Below are 12500 nucleotides of genomic sequence, written 5' to 3' on the forward strand. Positions count from 1 at the left end.
TACAGGTATGACAGCGATAGGACATCTCACATTCATGTTCCTTAATGTGCTCCAGAAAGGAGTCCAATTCTTTAAACACCCGACTACATTTAGCCATGGAACACTTGAAAACCTGTAAATAGTGAAAAAATGTTTATCAACATTCAAAAGAATTGCACATCTATTTATAAACTGCCAACATGTAGAATTCAAAGAACAGAGCCCTAAAAAGATGATTTTGAGTACTTCATGTGTACATCTACTACTATGATCGCTGGTAGGAAAAAAGGAGTTGTCTCATTTTGATTAGTTTGTTGTCTTTTGTTGTTGTATTTGATGGTAGAGGGTATTAAAAAAATTAACATACTAACCTGTTGGTTTTTGTGCTGCACCATATGAGATTTGAGGTGGAAGTAGGACTTGAAGCGACTAGGACAATACTGACACACGTAGGAGTTATCTATCATGACTTTGGTTCTAGTGTCTTCCTTAGGCTCAGTTGTAGCATTGTTCTCCTAGATAAAAATCACAATAAAATGATGCACTGTCATCACACATTTTTAATGAACATACAGGTATATAATACAAAATTTAATGTAATATAATAAATTCTATGATGTAAATTTAATTTTATCGTATGTCCTGTTTTATTTGGATTTCCCATAAATGCAATTTCATAAATTCACACAATTATGTATTGAACTGGATTTCAATTCAAACCAAGATTTTCTTTCTCTCATTAAGAATTCATAACTGACTAGCATTTATAAATAGGTCTGGAATAAAACATTTGATCTAAAACCACTTTGTAATTAATTTTTCTTTCTATAGACACTGACCTGCTCTTTCTCACTGCCTGCGACTTTATTGGTTTCTTCCCCTTGTTCCGTAGTAACATTTTCCACCTGTAGAGGGGGCTGTTCTGGTAATGTTTTTCCAGTTCCTGAAGGCCAAACCTGTAAGATGCATGTATATATAATGTATGTCATAAATTATGATTGTACATGTACTGAATCAATTTTCACTAATTTTATTAATTTTTTTTCAAAAAATTTAAATATGTATTTAGATCACACTGCATTATAATTAGATCACTACTTAAATTCTTTCAATTAGATTTTGAATTAAACAAAGAAAAACCAATATGAGAAATCCAAACCTTGTGTGTATTCATGTGTTTTTTGACATTGGACTTTTGAGCGAAGGCTCTCCCACAGACAATGCATTGGAAAGGCTTTTCTCCTGTGTGTGCTCGTATATGCTGCTGAAGGTCAAAGTTTTTAGTGAAGGCTTTGTTACAGTACTGACAGATCAGTTTTTTCTTCTCTCCCTCCACGATCAAGCCGCCATTTTTACATCGCCTCATCCTCACTCCTGCAGTTTCTGTCCCACTTGTCAGCACTGTGACTAGGTTAGCATGAGCCTGGGCAGATTTCCTTCCTAAAAAATTAGTAATCCATGAATGAATACCTAGAAGTCGAAAATACACAAAATCTGGATTTAACATGTTTCACTTTAAATATTTTGGTATACAGATGTAGGTAATATAAACTCGAGGTCCATGGGTCACATTGCTCACCTGAATACTTTGGCTAGGATAAAGCAGAAATCAGTAATAAAGAGGTCATGGGCAAACATATTTTATTTTACTCTACCTAAAGATGCTTCTAACTTCTAAATAAAACTGTAAACCAATTTTATTTGTCTGCAAGATATATCTGCAAGTTTCGCGACCTAATTTAACTCGCCCAAATTAATCTCCGAGAACCAAGTATTTTGCTTTGCTTTTGAATAAAATGTTTTCTCAGTCACGGAAATTAATCGTCACAAATTGGTTTGAAATGGAAAACCTTAAAATTGTGTTTTTACCAGCTTTAGTGGGACTAGGTTTGACTATTGTGTTGGCGATACTCTTCTCTGCCCTTGTGACTAGTGTTGGCGGCTGAGTAGGGGCTGGCTGGATTTGAATATGAGTGGCCGAGTTAAAGGTGGTGGTGCCGGTAGGCAGGGTGGAGGCACTGTTGATGGGACCCAGGACAGTCACACTGTTAGGAGACTGGGAGGGATAGGATGCCACCTGAGACAGATAGGATCCACCTGATGAAACAGGGGGTCCCTGAAAGCCAAAAAAAATAAATATACATCTAAATCATTTATTTTGCATCCAGGTGCAAATTTTTCGTACAACAGCCCTTTTCTGACATTACTGATTATTTTTATAGAGATATACTCTACAATCATGAAGAATTTTTTTAACATACAATTTTGTACACATCTATGTACCTCTGAATTTTAAAAAGAATGTTAGATGTACATAATTTAAAATAAGTCATAACTGTTTAATTCTAATACCCCCCCCCTTCTCTTACCAGCTGTAATGTCTGGTTACCAAGCGATTGATCAATATTAGCAAATGACATCAGTTCATCTGTTAACACCACATTCTGAGCAAGAGCTGAAGCTGGTGTCATGTTACTGTAAGAGGGAATGGAGGACTATAAAAGAAAATTATAAATTATTCATAAAAAGCAATTGGTTTCTGAGAGCTAGCTAGCATTTGTAGCACATACATGGTTCACCATACTACACCATATGTTACTGGTAATTTTTGTGTTGACTGTGTACATATATAACATTTGCTGCATTTTTTTAATACGGGAAACACTATGCTATATAAAATGTTTTCTGCAGATTAATTTTTTTTAATATTGCCATATTCTCACTTTCTTTTGGCAAGGAATTTCAATGGATGCAAAATAACAATTTTTTCCCCCTACAAGCAACAAACAAACCTGAATGATCTGTGGTGCCCTGCCAACAGTAACAGTTTCTGGGGCAGGGGCCGCCCCTCTAGCATTGGTGGCAAGGACAATGTCCTGAGCATTCTGATTGGTCCGAGAGACTGACTGTTGCACTATGGGGCGAGGGCCATTACCATGATTACAGCGAGACTGTTTGTGGCTCAGAAAGACTGACAAGGAGCAAAACTGCTTCTTGCACTTGCCACATTGAAAAACATCATCTTCATCAACTAAAACATGTAAAGAAAAGTTTAATTAAAAATTAAGGCAGAGGGTATAAGAAAATTCAAGTAAAGAAAAAAAATCTCTCAACACTAATAAAGTCTGATATGCATCATTTAAAAATAACATACAATCATGTACATTTTCTAATAAGACCTTTTGTGCTCCTTCTATCTCTTATCTTAAATATTAATTATGCCCCAGATCAAAGGTCCCGTGTCACAGTAGGTGCTGGTAAGAAGAAGATCACTCACTGCTCAATGGCTCTAAGTGCTAAGTATAGGACAAAATTTGTAGCTCTCCACCGGCAAGTGGTGGTGTCTCCATATGGGTGAAAAATTCTCCAGAGGGATGTTAAACAACATACAATCAATCAATCTATTGGTACAGAAATTTTTGATGTCACCTCAACTGTGACCTTTGAACTACATTTGAATTTTGAAACCCTTATCGATAAAACATTGTACAAGTGTATATCACTTCAGTCTTCTCCAACTCTAGAATTGTGTTAACATTGCCTGAGGGTATAGTGTTTCACAAACACATCTAGTATCAAATTATTTCTGAGCATCTAAAACATGTCAAATGCCATTTATGGAACCCTAATATTGAATATTATTGATGAGGGAGACACCTTTATATGACTTTAAAGGTCTGAAATTTCTTTTATGGAACATTTCAAGAACAAATTTATATGTTGAATATTTATAATAGGAGTTATCTTTCTTACCAGGAGTAGTCTCCGTGATGACCTGGGAATCAATCAGGGACTGGACGGCCACGGCTGTCTGGTTGTCCATTCCTGGCACTATAATTAAAAGGACATTCAGGATTGAAAGATCAATATTTAAACATTTACAAAGATTTGATTATTAGTTATTTATATTCCATATAAGTGGACATTTTAGTGAGGATTTTATCTTAATGGCATTATTAAGCAAGGGTGCTGAGATCGCTAAAATTGAATATTGCTAAAAATCAATTGCGTTTTATTTTAATACTTGTAATAGCTTCTTAAGTGAGCATTTTAACATTGCTAAAATTATTTCACGCTAAAGATAAAATACCCATTTTTAAAGACAAATCGCTAAATATGTGTCTCACTAAAATTTCCACTTATACAGTAAGTAGATACTACATTGAGACTGTATTTCATCTATATGACAGGAAAGTATTGAGTTAATGGGAGAAAAAAGGATTCAAAGGAAGATAAAAGGGAATGAGAGAAAGACCAAATGAGAAAGAGAGTGCATGCATCAACTGATCAAGACAAGGCTTCATTTATTGTTACAATTAAATGCTTTCTTTACATTTGATCTGCAGAAGATGTTTTGTAACATTGCAGAATAAGCATGCAGGTTTAAGCAGATTTGTGACTTTTTTCTGCAACAAACATTGAATGAATGACATTTTAACGTTAAGATTTAAATCAATAGGTCTTTATTTATGTGAATGTAGTTAAAGATTGTATTAAATATTGATCTCTGACTATATATAGTTGTGGAAAATCCTTTTACATTTTTTCATATTGGGAGTAACAGATGGCAGTGGAAAAGAAAACATGCATATATCTTACTTGAGTTTAGAACTAACTTACAATCGCAACCTAATTCTCAGGCCTTTTTGACAAGCAGAAAAGAGATCTTGAATGTGTTAAGTAAGGCATCCATGCAAGACCATATGCACCATTGTGAACTTTGAAAAAATTTAGATCTAGGTCGACCTTGAAGTGAATTCAAGAACCATGAAGAAAGATGTGATTGAAGTAGATTTTAAAAAATATGAGAAAAATTGTTCCATAGAAAAAACCAGAAAGCAGAAAAATATTATTCAGTACGTGCAGCATGAGCTAGTTAAGTATTATTAATTTGTAATTAAATTTTCAATAGTGATAAATATTGTCATCCTATATCCATATAAGCTTCCATCCAACTTTTTTTTGCGATCAATCCAAGTATTAAAGTATTGCAGTGGATAAATCTAAAAAATTTGTTTATGTCTTATTTTCTATAAAAACACCATGATAATTAATTTTTATTTTATTGGATTTTCTATTTTGTAAGAAACACTTTAAAAGCCGTAGTATTTTTTAATAATATTTTTTGTAATTTCCATAATTAACAGATCGAAATAAGATGTATCAAAAAGACTTCAAAGCCTCTAAGCACAAAACAATATATAATACTAAGAATTAGATCCGCCACATAACACTGTAGGCCGACTTAATAATGCCATTCCATTGACCTTCCCAACACCCATTTTACCCCCTCCGGGATGCATTGTGTTTCAAATTTTAAAACTAAATTCCAATATGTTATTTAAAGATTCTCGTAAATTTTCCATCAAAAAAGCATCAAGTGACGTATATTTAAAATTTAAATGCTTAATAATTGAAGCAAGTGTAAAATCTTATTCAAGATATGTCCAACATTGTTTCGAGTAATCAAAATGGCGGAACACCCGCATCCGACGCTTCACAATTGATAGAACAGCCTAAGTTTTATATCTCAAAAAATAATCGCTCAAACGTATGAATAAAAATGATAACCTGTATATGTCTCTAAGAACTGTTGATTCATGGTCAACTATGTTGCATGTATTCTGACTAAATTCTGACACCAATCTTCATTTCCATTGTCAATATCCAAGTTATCGTTCCTGAATGATGACGTATGATCACGTGCCTCCTAAAACTGAAAGTAAAAGAAGGCCGGCAACTTCACACGAAAACAAAAAAACAAAATGATTTTCTTGTTTATAATAACTGTGCAGTTCAGCATTTTGAATGCTATGAAGCCAAACTTTATTTTAATGCTGATGGATGATGTAAGTTTGATAATGTGTCATTCTATAGATCTTCTGTATCTGACATCCGTATTGATCAGTTGATCAGATCCTGTTCGGCTCAGACGGCTGTTGATCTGACCTGTTGACAGCTGACAACCTCTTTACCTGTTCTACATGTAGTGGGTGTGTTTGAACGATGTAACCAAACAAGAATATTATGCATATAATCCGAGAGACATTGGAAGAAACAGAGATATAAGCTTAGGATATAATGCCAGGCGCGGATCCAGGATTTTTTCCCTGGGAAGGGGGGGGGGGGGGGTGTTCCACCCCAGTCAAAAAAATCCAGCACTGAAATTTCTTGGCAAGCAAAGCAAAAAAACCCCTCCTTTTTCAAACTTGAAAAACTAATTTTTTTTTTCAGCCACTTTGCAATCACTCTTTCTTGGTTTAGAATATACATTTAAAATCTCTGAAAAATCCGGGGTGAGGGGGTGAGGACTCCCTAACCCCCTTCTAGATCTGCGCATTAATACCAACATTTGCAAGATTTGTGAAACACTTAATTAATTAAGTCTATATATAATCAAATGATTATAAAAACATTTAAAGGCTAAAGTACATCAGAGAACTACCAGGGTATATAAAATATAAATTTAAAAATCGTTTTTAAGTGTCTCAGGTACTATGATACTTCGATGATCACAAATCTGCCCCTCGACCTCTTCTTAAAAACTATTAAAATGCTTGTGAGTTCAGATTTCTATTGATATCTATCAGTCAGGGAGAAATTATGTGAAACTCTGCTGTCTCCAGCTAGATTACCATGTACTAGTATAATCGACCACTGAGTTACTGGGTGACATGTACAAGTATCCAATCCTGGTTCTGCACTTTTCCTCTTTTTTAAGGTCCTCAAAACACTAATCTAAGACTACTCATAAATTCTGTTGTTTAATTAAGCAAGAATGATTTTGGCAGACTTGTCGCTAAGGCTTTCACCCGAGGTACTCTATTCAAAGGATGAAATAATAGAAATTATGTCTGAGTGATATGTGTAATTCATTATCCATCTAATTTGCATGATTGGACATATAGATGGGATGGGGTGATCTAGGAGTATTTGGAGAACCCAACGAAGAGACACCATTCCTGGATCAGATGGCAGCGGAGGGCATGCTGTTTCCTGACTTCTACTCTGCCAATCCATTATGCTCACCATGTAGGTTTCAAAAAGAACTCTGATAATTCAATATTTCAATTATTCAATATATGCAGAGTTGTTCATATATTGATGTATTTCTGCACATAAAATTATAATTCTTGGAAGTTATTTAAAGGTAGAATTTCAATTACCAGTACACTTTTCTTTCTCAACAATGTAGATAATTTTTACTGGAAATTGATTTAAATCAATCTCTCCAATGTGGCGGTATGTAAATTATGTCTTCCTTCTTTCTTGTAGCCAGGGCTGCACTTTTGACTGGACGTTTACCAATAAGGAATGGATTCTACACTACGAATGACCATGCACGGAATGGTACTTAAATTATTAATCAAAAAAGTTCACTAAAATTGTTAATTTTTGTTTGTTTAAATTGTTTTTGCTGCAGCTAGACTATTACTGATATTTTTAAGAGAATGTCGTGAATGTAACCTTTCATTTTGCATATATAGTGCAAGACTTTTTTAAAAATCATTCTATTTTTCACAATAGCATACACCCCACAGAATATTGTGGGTGGAATTCCAGATGAAGAAATTTTGCTGCCAGAACTTCTTCATAAAGCGGGATATCAGAATAAGCTAGTTGGAAAATGGTAGGTGCTGGATACTTGTATCTGCATGCAGTTAAAGCCCTCTGAAATTGTATACCACAGTTAATATAAGATGGTAAAGTCTACCATAATTTGCATGGGGATCAATGTTGAATGCTTGTAGTAGTGTAAGATACAAGGCATCCTACTGGCTTGGGCTAGTACGTTAACTCTTTTGGTGGAGCACTTGACTGGCAAGCCAGAGGCCCAGGTTCAATCCCAAGCAGAGGCAATAAAATGACTCTGTTACATACTGTCTTGATTTAAAGATCTTTTTGCTTTGTGTGAGGGGATGCTCCACTTCAAGAGTTGCTCTGCTATTTTTAGCGTCATTTCAGGCACTTGGGTCAACAGAAACAATACTTACCTCTGCAGCATGGGTTTGATGAATGGTTTGGAGCACCAAACTGCCATTTTGGTCCCTATGACAACGTCCACACTCCTAACATTCCGGTATATAGGAACTCAGAAATGATAGGGAGGTGGGTGAAATCAAATGGCCACTGAAAAAAAATGGAATTGATTGAATGGAATGATAAATTTGAAATGTATTTTAATCATTCAAGTCGAGAACTTAAATACTGTATTTGTTAATTTCTTGCTGGTAATAGATATAGTTTAATTTAAAATATTGATGCGTATTCAATGAGTATGATGAGAAAGAGAGGAAAATCAAGAGGCTTTTATTTAAATTATATGCTTTGTATTAATTTTTTAAAAAGTCTTGTACAATGTTAAATCTTGGTACCTTGAACATTGATATCTCCAAAACTTTGAATTTGTAAAAGTGATTTAGATGTCCCAACCATTATGCTTTAAGTATTTTACATTTGGTAAAAAATGTTATTATGTAATATTTTCCAGATATTATCAAGATTATAAAATTGAAAAGAATGGGGAATCCAATTTAACACAACTTTATACGCAGGTTTGAGAATTTTGAATTTCTTTTTGTGATCCATCTTTCATTTAATTCTAATGTTGAGATATATACACGTAGTATTTTGGTGCTATGCATAATGAGATTAGAGTATACATGTACATTTATAATTATCCTTTCTACCATGATTTGATTTTCTACCATGATTTGATTTTCTTGAAGGAGGCAATAGAATTTATTACCAGGATGCACAATAAATCCAAGCCATTTTTCCTGTACTGGGCTGTAGATGCTACTCATGAACCATTGTATGCTTCCAAGTCTTTCCTGGGAACCAGTAAAAGAGGGCTGTGAGTACCAGTCAATAGTAGTATCTTTAATGCTTCTTAAATCTAAAAAAGTTTACTTTCTATTTATTTGGAACCAGATGTACATATTACATATTTCAATCATTTTTCATGCATCATTATTTCTGACACACAATGTCATGTTGTGTATTAATTATGAAAAACATATTTACTGATCAGAAACACTGAGGTTTCCATGAAATTTAATATCAGTTCCTTGGGAAAAAAAATATGAATCAATAATTTCTTGTGATTTTTTCTTATTTGTGATGTCTTTAATACATTATTTTAATTTCTTAAAAAGAAATACAAAAGGTCTGTTCATGACAAATATTGACACACACGATGTGACCTTTATACCTGATATGAACACTCACTCAGAACAATCAATGTTCAAAATGAATAGTTTTTTTTATAATCTACTCTTTAGGTATGGGGATGTTGTGAGAGAGCTAGATTTTGCTGTGGGAAAAATTCTGACCACATTAAAGAAGCTAAAAATAGCCAACAATACTCTGGTCTTTTTCTCCTCTGACAATGGTGGTGCTACATATGCCAAAGAACATGGTAATTTTATACTTAGATTTTCTTGAGTTTAACAATTAAAAAAAAAGAAGCTAAGAAAAAAAAACTATGAAATACAGTGCTTCAAGTTTCTGAAAGCCTTAAGAATTAATAAAAAGCTTTTATCAAAGGCTGTTTGAGTGATAAAAAGCGGACAATGGGGGGGGGGTTAATTTGTCTGTCTACTTGTACTATTCCAGTCATACTGCTTGATTATATGCAAGTTTTACTTGTATCTTTTTATTCCATTGCAAAGAGTTTGAGCGGATATTGTGATGCAATATTGAGTGTTTGTGAAACGAAAGTGAAGTAATTTGCATTGCGATCACTTTCAAATGCTACCTTGATTTATAGATGTGCTCTTAAATGTGAGGGAATGCTCTGCTTTGCTTGTCTTTGTTTTCTGTTTTGTAAATAATATGATACCTTAATCTTTTTTTCTGATTTTTCAGGATAACTAAATTATCTCTTTTGGTCCCGTATCAGTGTTTCTTTAACTCAGAACAATATTCTTTTTAGCCAGCTGATACTTATAATATACAATAATTTATTATGTAGGGGGCAGCAATGGACCATTTCTGTGTGGTAAGGAAACAACATATGAGGGAGGTATGAGAGAACCCACAATAGCTTGGTGGCCAGGGCACATCAGACAGGGTCAGGTAGGGCAGTCAAACATTTAATAAACACTTATCAACAAACAGTGGTCAACAAACACTCTTAGACCATTGACGTCTTATTTTGACTGTAAGAAATTCAAAAAATATAAAATTGATGTAAAGAATTACAGTTTTAAGACTTGACTTTAGATCTCTTAGGATTGTGGCTCAATAATGCTGCATTTTGCAGTAATACAAAGTCAAAAATTTCATTCTTTTTAAAAAATGATTCTTGGGCAAGGAATTTTTTTTTTGATATTGTGCACTAAAAGGGACATTCAATTTAAGTCTGAAAAACTTTAATTCCTTAAAATAAACACATACCTGTAAATGTCAAGGGGGGGGGGGGCTTAAATGTGGTTGGTGAAATCAGTAACCTCCTTTAACCTTCTTCACTTAAAGGCTGGTACATGTACTGTACGTGTAATGTTTACAGTAAGGCTATAAAAAAGTAATTTCTTGGTTCTCAGGCCCTCCCTCATCTCTTCCAAGGGTGCCTCATTGACCCTTTTTATTTCTAAATCAATAAAATAAAAGCAACAAATTTCCTCCCTCAACATTTTTATACCCCATGCAACAATATGCATGAGGTATAATGTTTTTGACCCATCCGTCAGTCAGTCAGTCTGTCAGTCCTGTTTTTTTTTGTCAGCACAACTCCTCGTAAACCGATACACAGAATTTGGTCAAACTTTGCACATATTTAAGACACAATGTGTAGATGTGCATATTACCAGAAAATTCTGATTCCTTTATTTTTTTCGGGAATTTCGGCACTTTTCAACTTAGATATTTGGCCATACCTTGAAGAAAGAGATGAACAGTTTGTCAGCGCAACTCCTCATAAACCATTGCACAGAATTTAGTCAAACTTTGCAGATATTTAGGACACAATGTGTAGATATGCATATTACCAAGAAATTCTGATTCCTTTATTTCTTCCTAGAATTTCGGCACTTTTCAACTTAGATTTTTGGCCATACTTGAATATAGAGATGATCAGTTTGTCAGCACATATTTAGGACACAATGTGTAGATGTGCATATTACCAGGAAATTCTGATTCCTTTATTTTTTTCGGGAATTTCGGCACTTTTTTAACTGAGATATTTGGCCATACCTTGAATATAGAAATGATCAGTTTGTCACTGCAACTCTTTATAAACCGCTGCACAGAATTTTGTCAAACTTTGCAGACATTTAGGACACAAGATGTAGATGTGCATCAGGAAATTCCTTTTCCTTTATTTTTTTCAGGATTTTCGGCACTTTGAGTTTTGGGGGATTGTGGGTATGGGAGCTTGCTCACTTTTTCGTTCATTTGAGGTTCTTTACAATGTAAAAAAGTGCCTCATCATGCTTTGGGGCAATAACAATGTTAAACTAGATGCTGTCATGAGACAGTAATACCCGCACTAAGGTGTTTGCCTCTAAATACACGCTCCTACATATTGGGCGGCTTTCCAAGGAAAAAGTCAAAATAATTCTATAATTTGCATGTATTCATCAAATTGAGTATGAAATTCTCAGACCCTGTGACCTATAACTCAGAACCTCTTATATTTATTTTACATGCTGAATTCATTATATACCAGTTTGAATTCTATTAATGATGTAAATTAGATTTTGATTTAAATGTTTTGCTCATAATAGGACCTTTTTAAATTTACTAATCCCCCCCCCTCGACACCACAATCACACAGCACATACTTTTTGTTGGAATAGGCTAGATGGAAAAGTTTTGTTAAAACATCGTTTGTTATGAATTAATTCAAAATTTATTCTTGTACTATACATGTTAACATGTAAATTTCTACATCACATCACGTTGCGTCACCCATTATCATATTTTTAGATTAAACACCATTTGGCACACCTCGGCCGATTCCCACTTCATCTGATAAGGTGACGGAATCGTCGAAGGTTTGCCGAATGGAATTAGCACATGGCTGCAGTCTGGTGTGCAGTGGATTAATTCATTTTGTGTTATAATTGGATTTATATTTCATGAAGTTGAGACCTATGGCAGTCGGTAAGTACAAGTTTAAGTATAGTGGGGGGTAAAATAAACCCAAACGATAAGGTTAAAGTTCAAAAAGGGTCAAAGATCATCGCATGCCACACTAGACGAATTTCATATTGTGAAGTTATCTCCCGTTGTCGATGTGACATTCAGTTACTGCCAATACTGGTGCGGATCCAGAATTTTTTTTCGGGAGTAGGGAGGGGGATTCACATCTCAGTCAAAAAATTCCAGCCCAGAATTTCCTGACAAGCAGGAGAAAAAAAAACTGAAAACAAATAAACAAAATAAAAACAATGATAGTGTGGTCAATGTTTTCTAAGATAGGGGGAGGATGTCCAAAGTCATTTTTTATTTGCTTCAGTATATAGTCTTGTTTAAATAACATAGCAAATTCCAGGGGGGGGGGGGGATGGAGGGTT

The 12500-nt window shown here is 34.3% G+C and overlaps 2 protein-coding genes across 2 annotated transcripts in view; one reads left to right on the plus strand and one right to left on the minus strand.

The window, feature by feature from the left end:
• Nucleotides 1-7: 7 nt before the first annotated feature.
• Nucleotides 8-5693, minus strand: LOC134263585 (zinc finger protein 341-like; the record flags this gene model as incomplete). Its single annotated transcript, XM_062745973.1, has 9 exons — nucleotides 5551-5693; nucleotides 3733-3810; nucleotides 2772-3010; nucleotides 2349-2474; nucleotides 1849-2095; nucleotides 1139-1419; nucleotides 819-935; nucleotides 351-494; nucleotides 8-112 (listed from the first exon to the last, which is right to left on the minus strand). Coding segments are annotated over exons 1-9 (1368 nt in total), but the record flags the coding sequence as incomplete, so codon positions are not given.
• Nucleotides 5694-5699: 6 nt separating this feature from the next.
• The window catches only part of LOC134263586 (N-acetylgalactosamine-6-sulfatase-like), a 13391-nt gene continuing 6590 nt past the window's right edge, over nucleotides 5700-12500 (plus strand). Inside the window, exons 1-9 of the mRNA XM_062745975.1 lie at nucleotides 5700-5828; nucleotides 6888-7011; nucleotides 7255-7329; nucleotides 7507-7609; nucleotides 7945-8088; nucleotides 8471-8534; nucleotides 8709-8836; nucleotides 9264-9400; nucleotides 9956-10059. Coding sequence (XP_062601959.1) covers nucleotides 5745-5828; nucleotides 6888-7011; nucleotides 7255-7329; nucleotides 7507-7609; nucleotides 7945-8088; nucleotides 8471-8534; nucleotides 8709-8836; nucleotides 9264-9400; nucleotides 9956-10059 — 963 coding nt within the window. The 5' untranslated portion in view covers nucleotides 5700-5744. The remainder of the gene's footprint in view (nucleotides 5829-6887; nucleotides 7012-7254; nucleotides 7330-7506; nucleotides 7610-7944; nucleotides 8089-8470; nucleotides 8535-8708; nucleotides 8837-9263; nucleotides 9401-9955; nucleotides 10060-12500) is intronic.

Source organism: Saccostrea cucullata, unplaced genomic scaffold (assembly GCF_032062105.1).
Source record: "Saccostrea cucullata isolate Sc308-1 unplaced genomic scaffold, CSIRO_AGI_Scuc_v1 ctg10363, whole genome shotgun sequence".
Taxonomy (NCBI): domain Eukaryota; kingdom Metazoa; phylum Mollusca; class Bivalvia; order Ostreida; family Ostreidae; genus Saccostrea; species Saccostrea cuccullata.